General features: G+C 50.3%; 7 protein-coding genes across 7 annotated transcripts; 5 read left to right on the forward strand and 2 right to left on the reverse strand.

Annotated features, from left to right (window-relative positions):
* Positions 1-309: 309 nt before the first annotated feature.
* EURHEDRAFT_410188 (DNA topoisomerase 2) lies at positions 310-6,314 on the reverse strand. Its single transcript, XM_040781306.1, has 3 exons — positions 6,022-6,314; positions 5,649-5,963; positions 310-5,594 (listed from the first exon to the last, which is right to left on the reverse strand). The coding sequence occupies exons 1-3, from the start codon at positions 6,094-6,096 to the stop codon at positions 513-515; spliced, it is 5,472 nt and encodes a 1,823-aa protein (XP_040640841.1). The 5' UTR covers positions 6,097-6,314; the 3' UTR covers positions 310-512.
* A 1,152-nt stretch (positions 6,315-7,466) lies between these two features.
* EURHEDRAFT_451624 (putative GTPase activating protein (Evi5)) lies at positions 7,467-10,315 on the forward strand (the record flags this gene model as incomplete). Its single annotated transcript, XM_040783962.1, has 4 exons — positions 7,467-7,841; positions 7,897-8,489; positions 8,538-8,894; positions 8,941-10,315. 4 exons carry the CDS (start codon positions 7,467-7,469, stop codon positions 10,313-10,315), a joined length of 2,700 nt encoding a protein of 899 aa, XP_040640842.1.
* A 472-nt stretch (positions 10,316-10,787) lies between these two features.
* Positions 10,788-11,255, forward strand: EURHEDRAFT_375751 (uncharacterized protein; the record flags this gene model as incomplete). Its single annotated transcript, XM_040778775.1, has 1 exon — positions 10,788-11,255. The coding sequence occupies one exon, from the start codon at positions 10,788-10,790 to the stop codon at positions 11,253-11,255; it is 468 nt and encodes a 155-aa protein (XP_040640843.1).
* A 2,932-nt stretch (positions 11,256-14,187) lies between these two features.
* EURHEDRAFT_400914 (uncharacterized protein) lies at positions 14,188-14,568 on the forward strand (the record flags this gene model as incomplete). The annotated part of the gene is made up of 1 exon (XM_040780046.1): positions 14,188-14,568. The coding sequence occupies one exon, from the start codon at positions 14,188-14,190 to the stop codon at positions 14,566-14,568; it is 381 nt and encodes a 126-aa protein (XP_040640844.1).
* Positions 14,569-15,178: 610 nt separating this feature from the next.
* Positions 15,179-16,014, forward strand: EURHEDRAFT_375752 (uncharacterized protein; the record flags this gene model as incomplete). Its single annotated transcript, XM_040778776.1, has 2 exons — positions 15,179-15,482; positions 15,581-16,014. 2 exons carry the CDS (start codon positions 15,179-15,181, stop codon positions 16,012-16,014), a joined length of 738 nt encoding a protein of 245 aa, XP_040640845.1.
* A 2,338-nt stretch (positions 16,015-18,352) lies between these two features.
* On the forward strand, positions 18,353-18,927 carry EURHEDRAFT_400916 (uncharacterized protein; the record flags this gene model as incomplete). Its single annotated transcript, XM_040780047.1, has 2 exons — positions 18,353-18,697; positions 18,763-18,927. 2 exons carry the CDS (start codon positions 18,353-18,355, stop codon positions 18,925-18,927), a joined length of 510 nt encoding a protein of 169 aa, XP_040640846.1.
* Positions 18,928-20,123: 1,196 nt separating this feature from the next.
* EURHEDRAFT_451443 (uncharacterized protein) lies at positions 20,124-21,285 on the reverse strand (the record flags this gene model as incomplete). The annotated part of the gene is made up of 2 exons (XM_040783952.1): positions 20,124-21,066; positions 21,119-21,285. The coding sequence occupies 2 exons, from the start codon at positions 21,283-21,285 to the stop codon at positions 20,124-20,126; spliced, it is 1,110 nt and encodes a 369-aa protein (XP_040640847.1).
* Between the last annotated feature and the right edge of the window lie 496 nt (positions 21,286-21,781).

The raw sequence follows: 21,781 nt of genomic DNA on the forward strand, positions 1-21,781 counted from the left end.
CCGGCGCCGACTCGGACGAGTTCTTTATCTCGGTGGACCGAGTTCTGACCTGTTTTGTTATCGGGGTTGGGTCTAACTCTGAAAAAGCTTGTCTGATCTCCGTTTATCCCCGTTTGGCAACTTCGAGTACTGTACTCCGTACATCGCCGACATCTCCGGTTCGCTTTATGTTCAACCTACAAATACACTTAATTGTCAGTATAGTGTAATCCTAGCAAATGGCAAACAAGTACAAAGCAAAATAAGAAAGCAAACACAGCAAACCCGACTCGGGTCGGACTTCTGGCCGATTCGGGTCGGAGTTCCAAGCTCGGCTCGGGGTATCTATCTCCGAGTGATATCCAGAGTAGGGCAAGTACTCCGATATGATATGCCCCTACCAAGTATAGGACAGATCCATGAACAGTAATGCAGATTAACACCTAAGTACAATAACATGGCAATATTAAATATAGACAAAGGAAATCATAGCACGATAGTGGTAAGTAACATAAAGGTCACACATCAAACACCTACTCGCTATCCTCATCAAAATCGTCCGCCGAATCTTCGTCCCCTTCATCGCTAAACGGATCAACCGTGTACGACTTCTTTGTAGCTGCTGTACGTCGCGAAGGTCGAGCGGCCGGCTTGCGCACAGGTGCCTCGTCTTCCTCTGACTCCTCATCCTTCTTGCCCGCCGGCGAGTCCAGAATGTCATTGGCTAAGGCGTCAATGTCATCGTCCGAGTCGTCCGCCAGCTTCTTCTTGGTCGTCTTGGTCTGCTTAGCCTGGTACGCCTTGGCGGCAGGAGACATTGTCGTCTGCTTGGTTGCGGGTGCCTTTGTAGCGGTCGTAGCGTCCTTCTTCGGCCGGCCACGAGCCTTAGGAGCAGCCTTGGGTGCGGCAGCTTTGCCCTTGGCGGCCGCTCTGCCCTTGGACGCAGGTTTCGCGGGCTCCTCGTCCTCTTCATCGTCATCCTCGAGCTTAGAGGACTCCTTAGGCTTGACCTGGATCGACCGGCGAGGCGAATTCTGAGGCACCAACTTGCTGTAGTCAGTCTCATCCGCATCAAACTCCGAAGACAGTCGCCTGGGAGAGGGCTTGGCGGTCACTGCCTTTAAATCGGAGCTGCTGGTCGGACGAGACCGCTCGGAGAAGAATTGACGAGAATCGTCGCCTGCCTTATCACCGATGCCCTTGACCATGTTGCTGACATCGCCGAGCATGTCGTCTCCGAAGTCACTCTCCGAGTCATCTAGACCCGCGTACTTGACCGGCTTGCGGGCCGCTCGGCTGGGCTTGGGCTGAGTTTTGGAGGCTTCGGACTTGGTGATTTGGGCGAAATCATCGTCGTCCAAATCGTCATCATCGTCATCCTTCGGCTTGGGTTTGGCCTTGGATGCAGCGCGACCCTTCTTTGGTGGCTCCTCTACTTCAAAGATATCGTCTTCATCGTCTTCATCGTCTTCATCGTCGTCCATCGGCTTGGACTTCGTCTTCGCTGCTGCACGACCCTTCTTTGGCGGCTCATCCACCTCAAAAACATCGTCATCATCTTCGTCCTCATCATCCTTGGGCTTGGGCTTCGGCTTCGCTGCTGCGCGACCCTTCTTAGGACGCTCCTCTACCTCAAAGATGTCGTCGTCGTCACTCGCCGCCTTCTTGGCCTTGGTCTTGGGCTGTGCCTTTGACGCAGCCGCACCCCGACTCTTCTTAGGAGGAGCTTCCGGCGCATCGACAAAGTCATCATCCTCATTCTCATCCTCGTCCTTCGGCGACTTAGACGCAGACTTAGATGCTCCGCGACCCTTATTCGCCACCACCGGCTCATCATCCATGTCCTCGTCCTCGTCCTCGTCCTTGGGCTCCGGCTCCGGCTCTGGCGCTGGCGCCGGCTTGGCCTTGGGCGCGGCACGGCTCTTCTTGGGCATTATCTCTATGGCAAAGTCGTCGTCAGAACCTTCGTCGTCGGACTTGGGAACTGGTGAAGGCTTGGCTGCAGGCTTCTGTAAATAGTTCATCAAACCCCCCTTGGGCTCAGCCTTCTTAGCAGCAGACTTCTTAGTCTTAGGCGCACCAAAGTCTTCATCGTCGGGATCATCGCCAAGGGCCGCCTTGCGCTTTCTGGCGGGAGCACGACCACCGGTCATGAGCTTCATTGACGTGCGACGGCCCATACCCGAGATCTTACGCTGGCGACGGTCTGCATCCTCGAGCTGGAAGCGCCACTCGCTGATAAAGTCTTCCAGGTCTTTCTTCCAAATGTCCTCCTTGGACAGCTTGATCAAAGCGTCGATCTCCATCTCCTTTTCGCCAATTTGCTTACGCAGCTTGTCAACGCGTTCCTGGGTCAAGGACCAGATAGCCATGCCCAACAGATAGTCGTAGGCGTTGGAGGCAATTTCGACGTCTGCCGCGTCCTCTTCTTCCTCTTCCTCAACCACAGGCTCTGCTTCGCCAGCCTTGACCGCCTCCGCGACCTTGGGGAAGGGCTTGAATCCACGACTCTTCAGCTCACTGATGAGGACAGCCTTCTTCTTCTTGGAAACAACCAGGTCACCATCGATGATCATTTGGACAAAACGTGCTTGGTTGGTGAGCTTGTCCAGCTCTCTCTGCATCTCGTTCAGCTGGTACTGCTTGCGACGCTCGTAGTACTTGAGACGGATGGTGTAGAACTCCTTGAGAATATCATCGACTGTAGCGTACTTGGTGATCCGGCCCTCGGGGTCGAAAGCGACCAGGTTGGTCGTCGCGAGGGTCTTGGAGAGCTTGAACTTGTCTTCCAAGCCATGATTCATGGCGGCCTGCAAGTTCTTCTCATCCATCTGGATAACAAAGTGGACCTTGGTGTGCGTGTTGTAGTCCTTGTAGTCCTTGATGAACGACGGAGTCTTATCGCCCTTGATGATTTCCTCCAGCTTGTCCTTGAAGTCCTGAGTCCAAGTACGGATTGGTAGTTCAGTGATCTCGACCTCCTTGTCTCCGGTCTCCTTGATGATACCGCTGAACTTGTACCGGTCCCCGCCAAGCGGAGTGATTTCACCGTTAAAGCCCTTGAACCAAGGGGTCATGGGCTTAATTTCCTCGCCCTCAAGCATCCGCCTCAGGTTTTCGACCACGTCCTCGGGGTTGTAGTTCGGAATGTTGGAACTCCAACCGGTACCGATACCATCCGAGCCATTGATCAAGATCATGGGCACGACTGGCATGTAGGTCTCAGGTTCAATCTTTGCGCCATCATCCTCGTTATAAGTGAGCAGCGGTTCGTCTTGTGCATGGAAGATCCGCCGCGCAAAAGGCGACAGGCGCGTGTAAATGTAACGAGCGCTGGCGGCGTCGGAACCACCCTGTAGTCGACTACCAAAGTTTCCACTAGGCTCCAAGGTGTTGATGTTGTTCGAACCGACAAAGTCCTGGGCAAGGCCCACAATCGTCTGCTGCAATGAGACATCACCGTGATGGTAGGCGGTCATACCCGAGACGTGACCCGCCAATTCGACGACCTTCATATCCTTCCTGAGGTTACGCCGGAAACAGGTGTACAGGACCTTGCGCTGACCGGGCTTCAGCCCATCCACGACCGAGGGGATGGACCGAATGTTATCCGCCATACTGAACAGAATCAACTCCTTGTTGATAAAGTCGGTGTAGCTGATCTTGGCGACAGAGTGGTCAAGGTAGGTACCCGGACGGAACTGGCGCAACCATTCCTTACGCTCGTCAGCCTTCTTTTTCGAGAAGGCCAGTTCAATGAGCCCTGCTTCATGATCTTGCATGGTGTGGAATTCCTTCAGGTGGCGGTCCAGGTCCCGGAAGTAGACCTGAGCATCCTCCGTGCTGCTAGTACCCAGACCCTTGTAGTACTTGTGTTCCCAGCCACGCTCGTGGCTGTGCTCTTCCTTCCAGGTCTCATATTCGGGCATGGTAAAGAAGGAGCGCTGCTTGGTAGGATTCTTGGGGTCTCCCTTCCAGATCTTGACAATGGGAGTAATGAATTCAATCAAGAATTCCGGAATCTTCAGCAAGCTAGGGAACTGTGCCTGAAGGAAGTTGATGAGCAGACCCTTGATGTGACTTCCATCATGATCCTGATCAGTCATGATCATCAGGTGACCGTAACGAAGACTGCGGGTATCAGTGTATTCCTTCTTGTGCTGAAGGCCGAGGAAATTCTTGATGTTCTGGATTTCCGCGTTCTTCGAAATCTGATCGAACGACGCATCACGGACGTTGAGCAGTTTACCACGCAGAGGGAAGACACCGAACAGATCCGGACCGACAACGGCACGGCCAGCCATGGCCAGACCCTTGGCTGATTCACCTTCTGTCAAGATCAGCGTGCAGTGATGACCGTCCTTGGTGCCAGCCTTATTGGCATCGACCAGCTTGGGATTATTGATGCGAGAACGGCGACCGCCATCGCTCTTCTTCAGCATCTGGTCGGCCTTTTGCTCGGCGAAGTGCAGGATGTTGGACATGACTTCGGTTTTGAGGATCTTCTTGTAGAACTCTTCCTCAAGAGGGCACTTGCTGCCAAATTGGGATGCCTTGGTGGTGAGCTGTTCCTTGGTCTGGGAGTTGAAGGCTGGGTTGACGATCAATGAATTGACAAAGATAAAGATGTGGTTCCGGATCTGGGCAGTCTTGAGAGTGGCACCCTTCTTGTTCTTTTTCTTGACCTCGTCGGCCAGCCGGTTACAGATCTGGTCCGCGATGTAGTTTACATGGGTACCACCCGAGGTCGTAGCGATGGAATTCACAAACGAGACCTGCTGGAAGGCGCCATCTGACACGGCGAAACCGATCTCCCAGCGCGGATCGGGGCTGCAAGTGATGATCTCATCCTTGGTTCCGGGGCCATCGTCACCACGTTCTCTGCGGATGGCCTTGGTGAACATTTCCATGTACTTCTTGAAAGTGCGGATCGGGATACGGCTGCCGTTCAACTTGACGCCCACCTTGGTAGTTCCCGCCAAGTCATAAACACGACGCATGACGAGGGCCTCAAAGTCGTCGTCCATGCCCTCCATGCCGAATTTGGGGTAATCGGGCTTGAAGGTGACCTTGGTGTAGTCCTCTCCCTTGGAAACATCCGTGATTTTGGCCTTGCCCATCTTCGTCATATTGGAGGTCCAAGTCTGCTTGTACTTTTTCTTCTGGCGCGAATCCTGCGTTTCAACGGTAAATTCGGTGGAGAAGACGTTACAGAGCTTGGCACCGAAACCGTTCCGACCACCAGTCACCTTCTGCTGGGTATCATCGTAGTTGGAAGAGGTGAGGAGGTGACCGAAGATGAGTTCGGGGATATAGATTCCTTCCTTGGAGTGCATTTCGATGGGGATACCACGACCGTTGTTCCAGACGCTAATCTCGCCGGACTCGCGGTCGACGGTCACACGCATTTCGTTCATGTTCTTGTCGTTTTGCTTGTTGTCGGCAGCGTTGACGACAATTTCGTCAAAGATTTTGTAAAGACCCGGCACGAACGAGACCTCTCGGTATTCCATTCCCTCCGACACGGTGCTGTATACCCACATGTGCTGCGTAGTGCGTTCGACGGACCCGATATATGTATCCGGACGTTTAATGATATGTTCTAATTGTGTAAGCTACAGATTGTTAGCTATACAACTAGACGAGCCTCAATGAACAGAAACACTCACTTTCTGGTACTTCTCTGATGAGTTCTGGTCCTTGGGGGCGTCGTCATTGCCAAACGACTCATTCTCTACGTCGGCAAGCGGCTTGGAGCCACCCTTCTTCGCAGCAGGGGCCTTCTTTGCTTTCTTGGGAGGGGTCTGCGACATGGCATCGTCATCGTCGGAGGGTACACCGTCGGACATGTCGTCGTCGCTGTCTGGCTTGGCACGCTTTTTTGAGGCGGTTGATTTCGCCGCTGGTTTCTTTCCGGTGAGAGTGGACTGGGTCATTTTCTTTTGGGCAGGTGCCTTTTTGGGGGCGGGCTTGGCCTTGGGTTTCTAAGCGCGACAACATCAGTACATGGCACGATTCACATGATATGTTGGGGTTACTTACCGGCGCGGGCTCCTCAAAGTCAGATCCTTCTTCATCATTTAGGATGGAATCATCGAACACTGAGTCGTCATCCATGATGAAGGATGATCTCCAAGGAGAAAGAGAGACGGAGGGGTAGTGAGGAGATCGTAGGCAAGAGGTGATTTAGGGGATAAAGCCTGTATGGTTAGTACCGTTCCGATGAGCTAAGAGACGCAAACAACGCTCCACATGCTCAGCAACAGAGCGAGCAGAGCGAAAGAAGCAAAGGAGCCGGCGTTAAAAGTCCAATTCCTCAGCAGCGCGGCTGTGGATGTTGATTGTTGATCGCTTTGGGCTGCGACGCGCCTCGAAAATTGCGGGCAATGGCAGACGGACAAACATTGCTCCGTACCGTTGTGGCGCTTATTGGCCGGATGGGGAAATCTCCAAACAGTGTGGCCCGAAGAGGAAGGTGTTGTCAAAACATCCTATATATCATACTCTGTGGAGATCAGTGTCTATCCTCAACACAGTTGTTATGGGGATGGTATAGCTACTGATAAGGCTACAGTAATGGTAGTGCACATTAATTGGGCAAGATACTCCGTACTCCGTCTCCATACTGCGCATGAGATCAGTTGAAACGACGCGAGTCAAGATATATATCCGTGTTATGGATCAGGGCGCTGTCTACCATTCACTATGAGGAGTACAATTTACTAATGGAGCCGCCTAGCCAGTATTCACTCATAGCACCACTGTAATTGATTTACTCCAGGGTATGTTCTACAGTACACTAGTAATACTCCAGACTAAAGGTACGTACTTTTGTTCGACCGTTTTTTTCTAGAATATCCCGATCGGGTTAGTGCATCTCGTGACTTGACATGTAACCACCAATAAACGCACGGAAATAGAATGAACCAATAGGCGCCAATAACCGATAGTACTAATTTCGTTGAAACTGTAGAAGTTACGGTGTGAATAGTTGTAAGTCTAGACTGAGTACGGAGTATTTGTACTCTGTACATAAAGTGTGACGGAGAATATCCGCCTTGGCTCCCCCTGATCAGAACCAGACAAACGCGGTGGATCGACGTCCTCCGAATCCATACTGTGTACGGAGCCAAGTTCAGGTAGACACCAGTAGTAACTAGAAGTGCAAGTATAGACTATATACATGTTGTAGTACAGAGTAGCCCAGGGATGATGGCAGATATAATTATACCATGTACAACGAGTGAATGCACAGACCGGCATTATTGACAGGATCGTCGGATTCTCGACTAGTAATTATTAGGAGTCCCCATAACACTCTGTATCCCCTAAAGTCTATTATCAGGAGGTGAAACCCTTCTTCTTTTCAACCGTTCTCTCTTTCTCTACTACGTACAAGTATATTGAGTATTGTTAGTGCGCATCGAGAGAGTCCTACAGCTATCCTCATGTTCCTGTCGTACCTGTGTCAACGTTAAATCACGACCATGGAATCCTCCAACTCCGCGTCCGCCGCGACCTCAGCGCCCCTCCAGCAAACTCCTACCACACCCGCGACTACAACAACCGGTCAAAACAACCAGAACGATGGCGCAAATAATACCGATTCGATGGTGACAGTTCCTCTGTCTGAAGTCCAGTCTGATTCTGAACACACCCAGCCCGAATGGCGCTCGCTCAACATCCCCCAAACACCCGCCGACGCCGTGTCACCAACCCAGAGCGAGAATGGCGCCAAATCCGACACCGGGAATTCCCCCAGACGGTCTCAATGCAGTGATCGAGGGTTGGACGACGAGGTCGATTGGGCTGAGCTGGACAGAACTGAGGAACAGGAACCGCGTGGAGAGGATGCCGACGAGGTGTGCTATTCTATCCACAGTGTTCAATCCGAGAGAATCGTACTGACGAAATAAGTCCACGGCTCTACTTCTAGCCCGACTCGAACAGGAAAATAACGCGTTGGCGACAAACCCCAAATCCGGCTTATCCTCTCACACCAAAAAACGATCGCAATCTCTCCACCACATCAAGCGCCTGATCAAGGACGACTCGCAACATTCATCCATCCGATACTCCCAACTTCCTGCCCCTCCCATGACCGAACTCGAGTTCTGGGCCGCCTTGGTATCCGATTATCATCAGACTGCCCAGCGTCTCCCGACCTTGACCACCAACAAGATCCGAAGCGGAGTGCCGCCCCCCTTGCGAGGGGTCGTGTGGCCCAGCTTGGCTGGCGCGAGAGACCAACATCTACTGGCTGAGTACCAGCGACTATGTGGTGAGAGTAGTCCCTATGAGGGCATGATTGGAAAAGATATTGGCCGGAGTTTTCCCAATGTCGAGATGTTCCGCGACCCCAATGGTGAGGGACAGCAGATGCTAGCGCGGGTGCTGAAATGTTTCAGTCTTTACGACACCAAGATTGGGTACTGTCAGGGTCTGGGGTTTGTCGTGGGTCCGCTCTTGATGCACATGACAGACGCAGAGGCATTCTGTGTTTTGGTTCGGTGGGTCGTCCTTTCTGAGTGTAATTGAAGTCTGACTGACCGTTTTAGACTGATGGAACATTACAACCTGCGAAACTGCTACCTCCCTGATCTCTCAGGTCTACATCTTCATGTCTACCAATTCCAGAACTTGCTCGCCCGCCACAGCCCAACCTTGTTTGCCCACCTCGAGTCGCTCAATGTCGAGCCCGTTTACGTGTCGCAGTGGTTCTTGTCCTTCTTCGCGGTCGCTTGTCCGCTGCCTATGCTGCTTAGAATCTACGATATCATCTTCCTCGAGGGTGCTTGTGAGACGTTGATGCGCGTCGCTTTGTCTTTGATGCAGCGTAACGAGAAGAGAATCTTGGCTTGCACTGAGTTCGAAGACGTTATGCAACTTTTGCTGTCAAGAAGTTTGTGGGATACGTAAGTTGTCTAATGGATTGAAAGGGAATAGGGCTAACGTGCATAGATATGCTTGCCATGCGGATGATCTGGTCAACGATTTTGTCTCTCTCACCTCTCTTGTCACCAAGGAAAGCCTGCAGACCCTAGAAGCTAGCTACAACCAGTCCCAAGGCGTCCCAACCGGCATCTCATTCCCTCAAATGCAGCAGGCGGCGTCTCGGTTCCTGGGCCGATTCTGGGCCGGCTCCAACGGCAGCACGCACAATTCCGTCAAGCTCAGTCCCAACCGCATCAGCACCTCCAACTCGTCCATCCGTCGCTCAACGTCGAAGCAGAGTATGACCTCCACACTCAACTCTGTTGAATCTGCATCCGACGCCAGCACAGCACCGACAGAACTGTCGGCGGAATCATCGCAAAAACCGCGCGCGAAATCCGCCATAACAGCGCCTCACAAGGACCGCGACTTGCATACGCAGATTGAAGACTTGCTGATGGCACTCAGTGACCTGCAACGACAACACGCAGACCTCAGTAGGAATCTGCAACTGGAGCGGGAAGAGCGCGAGGAGGACCAATCCCTAGCAAAATCGCTGTTGCGCCATGTCAAAGAGCGCTCAGGCGCTGAAGAGGATCCCGCAGCCACAGAACTCCTCACCAGAGCAGAAGCACGCTTCGGCGCAAAAGACGATACCACACCCCAACCCGAATCCGCCACAAACGACCAAACAAAGCAACAGTTGCACAATGATCTTCACCGTTGGAAAGAAATGCACCAAGTCGAATCCAGCCGCTGCCTAGACCTCACCCGCCGCATCGACGAACAAGAACAAGAAGGCTCTTCCCTCCGCGAACAAATCCGCGAAGCACGCAGCCGCATCCAGGACGGCTATCGCGACCGTCAACGCCTAGAGCGAATGGTCCGCGAACTGCGTTCCATAAAAACACCCGCTTCCGAAAAACCACCCGAGACACCAGTCGACCAAACACCCTGGTCCCCGTTAAGCGAACACTCCCCGACAAGCGGCGGCCTGCGCGAACTAAAACTCGTCCGCAGCAATTCCCAGAAAACAACCCGCCGCGCATCAACATTCAGCAAGCGTTCCAGCAGTCTGGGTCTGAAAACAGTCCTCTCGACGGAGAACCACGCCCCCGCCCCCGAAGAATCACTCCTCCTCGAACTCGTCAACGCAAAGACAGCCGAGGCCGTCGCGAAGCAAGAGCTGGAAGAAGTCAAAGGTAAAATGGAATCCTTGCGCAAGATGGTCAGCAGCCAGCAGCGGGCATCTGGCGAGTCGCGCTTGTCGTTACTGTCGAGTGCGGGGACGGGGCCGGGGATTACGAAGACGCAGACTGAGCCGGTGAATTCAGGAGGGTTCTGGAGTGGTTGGGGGCGGCGTGCAGCGTCAGGGAGTCATGGGGAGGTGGAGGCTAAGTGATTGATTTCCTTTGTACAGAATTCTGTGTATAGAGTCGGAATGCATATATTGATATGCTTGGGAGGTATGATTTGCTATGTTGATTACGATCTTGCATTTATGTACATACTGCATGGATTGCTATATTGTGCTTTGCATTGGTAGTAGACGTCCTTAGGCTGTAATTTATTTCATCACTCCGTGGTTGCCTTGATGCCTTCCACCTCTCGTCATACATTCACTCGAATAATCCTTTCACCGACACCGTCCTCAACCAACATACATAACAACCACCCAAATCCCCCGCTACAATCTCTCCTACAGCATCTACGCCCTCGAAGACGAACCAATCCGGCGCTCCCAAGTCCCCAAAACAGCAAGGTTCCATCTGGTCTATTTAAGCCAGCGCCTGCGCGCCCTGAGGAGTCCATTTTGAAGGTTTGCGGAGTGGTTAGAGGATGGCAATGGGAAAGGGGACGGATAGGGCTGGGAGATGTGCTGGTTGTTTGAATATATAAGGTTGGTGAGGGTTGCGACTTTCTGGGATGTTTGGAGGGATGATGAGGTGTGGTGGAGGTATTGGGGAATTGAGGGATCTGGCGATGGACCTGACGAGATGGATATGAACGAGTCTGACAAATTTAATGCATCTGGTGAATCTGAAAACGAATCCTGGTTGGATGTATACGTGTCATACGCCGAAGAATGGGCCGACTGGCGATCTCAGGTCAAGATGTGCACAAAGGAAACCCTGGAATTTCCGAAGGATCACTTATACAAGGAAAACAACACATCCTCCAGTGTTGCAAGCTTTTGTGATAGTTTGCTGCGGAAATCCCGACACTTGCCCTTTCCGTTTTCGGTCCGACTTCCCGCCGCTTTTGGCTCCCTGAGCCGCCCGGAGCGTACCCGGAGCAAGGTGATGCGTGCCCGGAGTGCTCAGGGAACCATGCCGGAGTGATCCTGGAGTAAACCCGGAGCAACTCAGGATTGCTCAGGCTAGGATCACTGCACCCTGATAAGGGTGCCAAATAAAATGTGCAAAGCCAAGCCTGCAATCTTACCTCACGAGACCGACTGCTTTGATTTAGTGATGCCATAAAATAGCAAAATGTCAATGTTTTACAACTGTGGCCCACTTTACAAGTAATGATTACTGCCTATCCCTGCCCTGTGAGGCTAAGACCAGTGCAAAATGTACTATTCAGCCTCCATTATCATGAGCCATTATAGCCTTGTGCCATGTTACATGTATGATGTATTTACATATTGTTCAACAACCACACCATAATAAAGAGTGATGACAGCGTATTCGAGGGGCTCATTGCTCCACAAGAGGCATTTAGGGCTTCTGAGTTACAAAATGAGCTATACAAATATGCATGCATAATTTGTTCTTGGGATGACGAGCAGTAGTGACTACAGAAGTTGAACTGGTGCGTGTATCCAGGAAAACTGTATAATGATGAAAATATGGGGATGGCCATAAAGAACAAGACAATTACTACGTCAGGGTCAAGAGGTCTTGATTCTTTCCAAGCCGTGGCTGACCTCGCATTTTCTGGTCCTTGTCACGGAGTACGGACATTCACCAACAACGCAAGATGTTTGTATACTTTGACCTGTTTGGATATAGGGCAGGAACCCCCTTCGCACACTAGATAGCGCAGCGCTGGCAGGCCCAGCTTCTTTCTTTCCTTCTCCATGTTAGTATTTCGACAGAGAGTCTACCAGTGAATTTATATTGTTCGAGACTGTCACAGTCCTCTCCGCCTCCCGCCTATTTTCATAGGCAAGGAGATATATAATGTTATGTCCTAGATGGAAAGGGCACTGTCATAGTTTTCCATTTATCAAGTTCTATTCAAAGTGCCACGACTGTTGATGTGTTACAGACCTAGCCACATCAGTGTAACGGCTCTGCCCAGCGCCTTCATTAGCAAACATCATCAACACGGCAAACAATACCATGGGAGCAATCAAGACAAACAAGCTGCTTAGCGAGACCACACACAACCATATAGGACTTCTTCGTGTAAATAGGCTTGCTTCTTCTTTTCTTTTCTTCTCCAGATTCGATATTCTAGTCGGTGGCTACACTGGTTTAGATAGGAATATCGTTTCATTAGTATCTACTGGTCCGAGCCCGTGACAGATGCTGATGTCTATAACTTTGACAAGACTGGGTTTATGATGGGGTGTTATACTGCCATCAATGGTAGTGACGCGCGCTGATCAACGTGGAAGGTCAAAGAGAGTCCAGCCTGGTAATCGGGAATGGGCTACGGTTATCCAGAGAGTCAATGCAGATGGGTGGTGCATCCCGCCATTTATCATACTTCAAGGAGCTTACCATTTGGCGAATTGGTACTCAGAGAGCAACCTCCCTCCAGAATGGGTGATCGGAACCACCCATAATAGATGGACCAACAATGAGACTGGCCTGAAATGGATTCAACATTTTGATAAATACACAGCTTCCCGCGTAAAGGGTGCATATCGGATGCTATTGATTGATGGCCATGAGAGCCACCATTCGGCCAAGTTCGACCAATTTTGCAAGGACAAGAACATCATTATTATCTGTATGCCACCACACTCATCTCGCCTTCTTCAGCCACTTGATGTTGGATGCTTCAGTCCACTCAAACGGGCGTACAGTCGCCAGATAGAAGGACTCATCAAGTCACATATCAATCATGTTGTGACGGCCTGGTCACGTTGGCTGGGTATCACGTGAGGTGCAGTTTTTTGCTTTATTGCTTTGTTGATAAATACGGCGTTACCTCCTCTCTTCCTTCCTCATGTTGATTATTCTCGTTGATAGCTACCTAGGTAGAATCCATGAGTTGGATGTTCCATTATCCTAGTAGAGCGCCGTGACACCAACTCTGCGGCACTGTAGTAGGTGCGGCAAGACTGGTCATAACTCTAGGACTTGCAAATAAGATGGAAAAATGGTCTATTATATATACCCATAATTAAATTTAATTGATTACTGGTAATCTAGTGGTGCAATTGATGTTCGAATGTGAGGATCCGAAAAAAGTGCGCCGTTCGCTTATCCGCGCCGCTCGCTTATCAACTACGTTATATGTAATCTAAATACACTGTATTTTATTAACTTGGGTACACAATCTGTACCCAAGTGCCAGGTCTACCCCACGGCTTTTCGGCCTTGTCTTCTTCCCATTATTGGCGCAGCCAGGAGTGTCCGTATTTGAACGTGGTGTCTAAATCCTCATCTCTCATTGCTTGAGACAGTTGTTCATCTCGTCGAGACTGCTCTGTGTCTGCATTTTTCATGGTCTTGGCTTCATATTCCTCATAAAGATGGCTTCGGAAACGCTCAAGACGCTGAAGTGTTTCATTGCAGTATGTGCTAGAAACACTTTCTAGAGCACTTAGCGCATCAAAAAGGGGAAATTCTTCCTCAAAAGCAATCCTCTAGAGAGATTCGTGCTCATGAAAGTGATGTGCGAATTTATGTGGAGGTCGCATTTCACAAGCTGAATCAAAACTCTTGAGAGAACACGAGGAAGAGATCAGGAGTAGGATTACAGAGGCTGTAAATGGAATGTCTGTCAATGCTCATATCACTTGCTCAACTAGACTGGAAAAACTGACCTTTAGCCTAAGTTTCTCCTTGCGCAGCTTCACTTCGACTCGATAAAAACAAAGAAGAGACTCAAGAAGGTCAGGGAAACTTTAGAAAATCTTTCAGCTCAACCCTTAAGAAAGTGGAGCTAACCCACTTACTTTTCTCAGATCTGCTCTCTCGACCACTTCGGTTTTGAGCAGTTCAGACACGCCTCGTGGACCAACGCGAAAGCCGAAACAGTCAGGCCATGCACTCTAGTCTCTGGGTAAGAAATCTCCCGCGGAGGGCAAACATGATGGATCTAAGGGATCATTTCTCGCAGGATGCCACTGACGATATTGAGAGAGTGTTTTTAATTCACATGGATAATCGTGCATTTGTGAACTATCGGTCCGCAGCAGCTTGTGCTGCTGTTCTGGCGAGACTCCATGACTCTATCCCAGGGTGCGCGTCTAGCGTGCTCGCTCCAATGTTTTGTCGTAACTGCAGCACTGGTTCCTGCATGGACAAATATCTCGGCCAGGCGTACCTTTTTTCAGGCCACTTTACGGCAATCCGGCATTTCTGCGAGGTTCTTGGCTCCGTCTTCTCAAGCGACCCCTCGACCTCGTTCAGCCGAACCTATGTACCTTCACCATCAGAAGTGGTGCCAGATACTGCTCGGGCAGTGTAAAAGGGAACGCTGCTGCTTCTTATTGCATTGTCCATGGTGGTGGTGGGTCCTGGTGCGTGTCTGTCATGATGGGGGGGGGGGCATAGCTGCGAGAGGACTGGATCATGTGACGGTCTCGGGCAATAAATATATCAGTAGACTATCTGACGAAATTCTTACCTGAGGAGAGAAAGGAAAGAGACAGGGCCTGTCGGCGACGAACTATCTAGTGTGTGCGAGGGGCTCATGCCCTACTAGCAAGCGTTCTTGCTCAGTGAATTTCCTACTCCGAACAGGCCGAAGTAATAAAACATGCTATACAGCTAGCGAGCGTCGATGCTCTGTGACAGATCAGATGAAATTATCTGAAGCGTTGTGACTGTTGACAATGTAGTACTTGTGGCATCTCGGAAAGACGGTAAAAATAAGCAAACATACCGATTACCAAGCCCCACCGAATCCTTTACGAAGCTGGATACATGTGGATATTAGATTAGAATTGCGGACAATCGCGGGTCGCTCAAAATCTCACCCGATGATCAATTAACATTGATAGCAGCAAGAGCCGCCTCTTCAGATCGGTTTCTTCCAAAACCAAGATTCTTAAGTTACACACCCCCGGCTCATCGCCATGTCAACCACATGGATGCTCCCTCGGAGGCAGTTCTTTCGCTCCCTTCGCCAATCTCACTACACCAGTCCTGTCAGCTCGGAATTTCTCGCGTCATCATCCTTCAAGTTTGTCAATCCACGCCATCATGTTGTTGCCACGGATAACGTCTCGCAGAAGTTTCCAGCAGCGGAAATTGCTGGGTTGAGTGATCAGGAAGTCTTGGCCTTGTTCACCAGTGGATTTTTCTCAGGGTTTATCTTTGGCTTCGAACGGTGGATACTGAGGATCGGAGGGTATAATCTGTTGCCTGCACGTTATACAGGTGAGCCATGCCAATTCCCATTGTGAAATCTAAATCGTCCCAATCGTAGATCACAACAGCTAATTATAGAAAAAAAAAAAATTAAAAAATGCAATTAGGGTTCCAGCCAGATTCACAAGCAGCAACAATCTGGAATCGCTCTAAAGTCCCCAACACTCACCTCCTCCCCATCGGCACCTGCCTATTCGGCTCCTTTAGCATACTGGATAAGGACTTCGCAGAACCATCTGACTACAGTTCGAGCTACGTTGACTATGGCTTCGGCTCAGATGAATTCATCTTTGCAGGATGTCACCGCTTTCAAATCACAAGGCTGCCTCCTAACATGGACTCGGAGTCTGAGTCTGGTAGCAAAGGGAAGCAGCCAGAGCTGCAGGTCCAGATTCAACTGCAGCACTTCCGGTGCAATCCGCAGAGAAATGTTCCTTCAGTGGCCGAGTATATTGAGAGGTTCCACTACGTTTATGCGAAGGCGCTGTTTGCGAATGGGTTCCAATCACTCTTGGAACGAGAGCAGTCCAACAGGACATGAAAAAAACAGTCTTATAAGTCTGTCGCCACTCAGCTATGAGAAGGAAGAGGTCCAGATCTTTATTATATTTCTTTGATAGAAAGGATGGGATTCAAAAAATGTATCAAATAGAAATACCCTTTTCCATCACCAGACCCCTTGATACCGCCAAACGCCAAATCGACGCTCTGATCGTGGCTCGTGCAGTTCACGGTGACGGTGTCGCTTTCATACTCTTTGGCAGCACGAAAGGCTCTAGTTATGTCCCGTGTGAAGACGGACGCAAAGTCTTTACTAGTTCCTGGTTAGTGTGCCAAGGGCCAGGCGGAATTCAAACCCACAAACTGCTCAGCGATGTCCCGCACCAGCGGTTTAGCTAGGCTCAGTGTCTATACCACTAAGCCACTGGCCGAGTAGTAGTAGTGCTATTTGATAAGGATTGATCGGATAAATGGTTGGCCCGAGTAGCGAGGCCAGGAGATTCTTAGTCGACGTGTGCACACATATTGTAGATTACGCACTCAATCAGCTGTGTACGCGCACGTACGTTCGTTAGACAATATACATCTTTCGTCAAGTTAGTCCTCTCCATATAGACCTCGTTATTCCGGAACAATCGACTCCCGATTTCCCTTTTGAGCTACGAGAGACCCCGCTTCAGTGTCTCCCTGCTGAAGCCGATCCTGACGCAGCTCTTCGAGCTGCGTCTCATCTATGTACCTGTAGATAGCCTGGCCCGTAGCTTATCCTGTTCATCAACCCCTAGTACACATCTGTGCCTGACCCTGCACCCCGACACCGGAAATTGTCTCGCAGGTGGAAAAGCGCATGCGAGAGGATTAAAAACTCGCAAAAGTTGGCAAGGATACTTTCCTCCAACCACATGATGCGAGTTTGAGAAAAGGTGACGGGAAACACATTGCGTGGAGCATAATCAAGCGCGGCAACTCTGATCCCTGTTGATCATCGATCAAGTCGGGGCTAGCATTTCAACCCCGATCTTCATACCAGAAAGTGAGATGTCCTAGTTCTTGATTCACGTTAAACCCAAAAAGACGATGCAGTCGGACGGGCGAAAAACAGAAGCCAAACTGGCCTACAACCAGCCGCTGTAAATCTACCCAATGGTCGAGTACATCTCGGGATGATGATGTGCTTGCAAAGTACTGAAATGGGTATAGGGGTTGTCCATCCCATGCGCACACAGCGTGATGCCGCCGCAGAAACCGAGTCCGAATACAAATAAGACATGAAACAGGCGGTGCTTTTGTCATGCGGCCTCAGTGCCAATCCCCCTCCAGGACGTGCATCTGAAAAGGAGTGCAGAAATGAAGCGGATGGTGAATGCGTGGGCGTGGGCGTGTTGAGGGATATGTTGGATTACACGGCATGGCGTGGAGGGACCACGTAGTGTGAGAATGTGACCGGTTGGGTGATTAACAGGGGCTGGTTTATTTTATTTTTTATTTTTGCTACAGCCCTGTCACGGCCCTGTTGTTCCGCGGAACTAAGGTGTCAACAAGTCTTGGTTTTGATGTGATAGTTAGTGGTGGTGGTCAATGCACTTTGCCACGGCGGCATCGGCCTGGTATCCAGCAATAGGAACACTGGTGAGTCAATTGCAGTCGGCTTAATTCTCCGATCGGGAAATCCGTATGTATAGACTGGCCTGGCCTGGCGGCGATACTGTTTGTCGTTAGCTCGAGGAAGCGGGAGAAAAAAATCTCTCAGGCAGATGACCGCGTAGGGAGTTTCCGCAGATAGACTACAAAGACAAATTCAATTGAGCAATCGCAACGGTCGTGGTTGGTGTTCTTTTTATAATTCGGGTAATCGGCTTTTAGTGTGTTTCTTGCATATCAAGTTTTTCTTCCTGTTTCTAGTACGGTTTGGTACTACGACTGCCTAGTACAGTTCCCCTGACAGCCGATTAACCGCGCTCGGATACTCGGGTCTGGTCTGGACGGGACGGTGGACCATCCGATCGGGTGGGATCCCGAGGGTTTGATTGGCTGCGGGTGGGATGTGCCGTTATCATTGATTTTGATGCATGACCAACAAGTTCTTTTTCCTTTGATCAGGAGATGAGTGATTTTCTTCTTGTTTTTTGGGAGGGACAGTAGAGAGGGTGGCGGAATGTGGAAGTGGCCTGGTAGTGATGTATAAATACGGTCATCGAGCCGTCATCTCAGCATTCTTTTATACTGCATTCCAGTGAGCATTCTGAATACTCGCGCTTACTTTCGCACGATCTCCCATACTTATACTGAGACACCTCTCGTCTTCTCAGACATACATACTCATCTAACACACCTGGTTCTTCGGCTATCCAAGACACGAGCAAAGCAACAGCAACAAAATGACAATCCCCTTCCCTATCCTCCTCGACTACCGCCCCTCCATCCGCCGCTTCACCCCCTCCCGCAAATTCCTCGCCTTCACCACAGCGGCGGCTTCCAAGAAACTCGACCCGTGCCAATTGGCTGCGGTGTTCGACCAACTCCTCCCCGTGGCGCCTGAGACATTAACCCGCGGGTCGGGGGAATGGCGCGGCATTGCGCTGAACACGGGCCATAAGTTCATGGAGCAGTTGGAGGGGTTGCATTGGCGGGGCGCCGTGTTTCACTCGACGGAGGACGTTGAGCCTGTTGTTGTTGAGAAGGGGGATGGAGAAAAGGCTGGGACTGACTTTGGGGGTGCTTGCGTACGTCCTTTCCCTTCTGCTATGCACTGTTGTGGGTGATGTGCAGATGCTAATGACAAGAACAGCTCCGTCGCATGGAATACAAAACTCTCATCTCCACCGCTATGATCTTCGACGATCTCCCTGCGATCACTTACTTCCGCGCCGTCAATGATCGCATGATCGCGGGTGTGATGGAGAGCAAGGATTTCGGAAAGGAGGGTGCTTTTTACTTTTATCTTGTGCGGTGATTACTTTATGCACGAGTATACTGCGCTGCGCGCGATATATTGCCACGGCACGACACTCGCTGTTTACGAGATACGATAATTAATGGTTGGTCTGGTTGGTGGGATTGGTTGGATGGATGGAGTTCGCATTGCATCTTGCATTTCTTGTCTTGCTTTATTTTTGCATCGTCGTCGCATTGCATTATAGTGCCCTGTAATAATACATAATCCACATACGCACACGCAACTCAATTGTCTTGTACACCACGCCACGTATTACCATGGACACACTCCACCGCACAGCAGGCGGCGGCACGGTAGAATTCTCCGAACTACAGTACATAATATGTATGTAGTGCTGGGAATTCCCCGATTGATGTCCGGAACTCGACAGACAGACATTCCCGCCGAGGTCCAGCCAAGAGGCCAAGCTTTGACGTCTCAGTTAACTATGGATCGGCGGAGTTCGTGCCTTGGATTACGTTGACTAGCGACACGCGAGGCGAGTCGTGCTATGGTCTTAGCATTCCGGGATTGACCCTGCACGGGGGGTGAGTGGATGTGGGCTGGATGATGGCTGTTGAATGGGATTGTGCTGTTGGGGGTTGAGGTGTAAGTGGAAATTCCATGGCTTGCTTTGCGTTGCATTGCATCTCCATGAGACCACGATACTTGCACTGACCATGGTGAGGGTTGAGTGATGTGGTGATGTCACGAGATATGCTCGGTAACTCTATCGTGTCTAGACCTTCGAGTATCCATTCTCCGATGCGATGCTGGTTGTCTGGAGCAATTTCTATTGTATCATATGCTTATGGTTGATATCATACCCTGATGAACTCCAAGGCACGACCAGATTGTATGGAAAACAGGTTATAGACTACGAGACATGTGCTAGTAAGCGTTGGATATAGACAGAGATAAGCATAAGCATTCAATCTGACTGGCTAGTGCTGATCTATTACACACCGGACTGGGTCGGATATTGGACTTACAAGTTAAACCGGACGACACGGAACTTCAAAACCGTGCTCCAATGCGCAAATTGATGTTGAATATTTAGACGGCCATCGGCGGTTTTTTGTTTCTGAACAGACCAAGGAATTTCTTATTTCGAGTGCGTGGTCGACAGACCTCGGTTTTTTGTGTTTGTTCGTATGCGTAGTTGTTGGGCATGGTGCGCCCGAGTTCGTAGCTTTCTTCATGGTCTTGGTTCATTAGAATAAGGTATGACTTGAATGGAGAATCGAAAACTTACTATGAACCTGAGCCCGTGCTAACCCGGTAACTTCCCAAAGAGAAGTCTTTGATGGAGGACGGTCCAAGACGGTGTAGCCTTTACTCTTGCTCAGTGACCCCGCGCAAGCCAGTACTCGTTCCCGAACGACATCGTTCGCGAGATGATTTTCCGTAATGCCAACAATAAGATCAATCTTGGCCACTTTCTCAAGTCCAATATTCGCAAGTCCATCCGGAACATTGAACCGGAAGTATTGATCATTCGCAACAAGATCCGAGTGTTCAATTGCAAATTCTTCCTTTGTATATTCCGTTTCCGTAGCACAAGCTTTTAGCGTCTTGAGCCCGCCTATCCCCTTCGTTTCGTATCTCGTGGCCTGTGGGACACCAGTCCCAACAGACACTATGCAACCAATCTGCTCTTCCAACGGCGCAGCCGGCCAGATATCTTTAGCTTCCATCCATAGATGCCGAATCGGATTATTAGACCCCGTCGCACCATCGAAAAACCGTTGTCCATTCGGACCAATCGTTATCGGATCGAAGAACGAAGACGCCGCAGACGTAGCACGACCAGCTTCCCAGATCTTTACGGTATTATACAACTCAGAACACTCCCGCTCGTTACGATAACTTCGCAGCACAACAGTCGTACTTGTTCCTGCTCTGGTTGCGCATAGGACTACTCTGCACGAGGTGTCGGAGTCTTTTAGCAGTGCGTCTTGGTCGTGAAGTCTGTCTGCTATGGCTTTTTTAAGAGCTGCTTCTAGTTGCTTGCTGTCGAAGCGCTCTTTTACATTGCCGGTTACGGCTATGGGGATGTAGGCTTTTCGGGTGAAGGCTTGGGTGGCGAGGGTATTGTAGGCGTCGATGCATTCGCTGACGTCCATTTTTAAGCGGCCAAGCATGATGGCGATGAGGCTAGAATCAATGTTAGTTTATAAAGTGCGTAGCCCTAAGAAGAGAGACTTACCCTCCAGTGCTTGTTCCAGCAATCATGTCAAAGTACTCGCACGGCTTTGGTGGAGAGTCAGGATTGATGGCTTCCATGACTCGCTTCAGGATGTAGAGGGACGAGAGGCCACGGATGCCTCCGCCGTCAAGGCTGAGGAGGTTGAGTTTCCTTTCTGCGATTGTCATGGTTTGATATTGTAAATTGAGTGTGAGTTGACCATTTCTACCGCGGTTTTTTGTCTTTTTATGCTATCTCGAGGCTATACTCGACTATTGGAGGTCATCCGGTAATCCCCTAAGCGCTTATTCATTGTATCAGATATCCAATGCTGAACAAATAACCTGCGCTTAGAGACGCTGCGAGTTTGGTCAGCAGATCGTCTGATACTCCAAAGATAGCAGTGCAGCCCCAATGCCCAAGTCCAATTGAGTCTAGACCTGCGAGAATGGGCAAAAGTGCACAGCAAGCCCCAAGATTGGACATCGTCATCTTGGATAGGTCAACGTGCCAATGACTATTTCCGGTACTGTGGATGCGATCCATCCTGGCGCTTCGGTCATCTGGAGCATAAATGATACTCGACATTTGAGAGAACCTAAACACAGCGTTCTGCAAAAGCACTTGATACTTTTAGAGAGCTCATTCTGATATTCAATCAGCTAGCTGATATTACAGCACAAC

Source organism: Aspergillus ruber, assembly GCF_000600275.1.
Source record: "Aspergillus ruber CBS 135680 unplaced genomic scaffold scaffold00006, whole genome shotgun sequence".
In the NCBI taxonomy this organism is placed as follows: Eukaryota; Fungi; Ascomycota; class Eurotiomycetes; order Eurotiales; family Aspergillaceae; genus Aspergillus; species Aspergillus ruber.

Coding starts and splice junctions, on each gene's coding strand:
- EURHEDRAFT_410188 (XM_040781306.1), bottom strand. CDS start 6,096: ATGGATGACGACTCAGTGTTCGATGATTCCATCCTAAATGATGAAGAA. Junction 5,964..6,021: donor ACTTTGAGGAGCCCGCGCCG/GTAAGTAACCCC, acceptor TGTCGCGCTTAG/AAACCCAAGGCCAAGCCCGC. Junction 5,595..5,648: donor CATCAGAGAAGTACCAGAAA/GTGAGTGTTTCT, acceptor AACAATCTGTAG/CTTACACAATTAGAACATAT.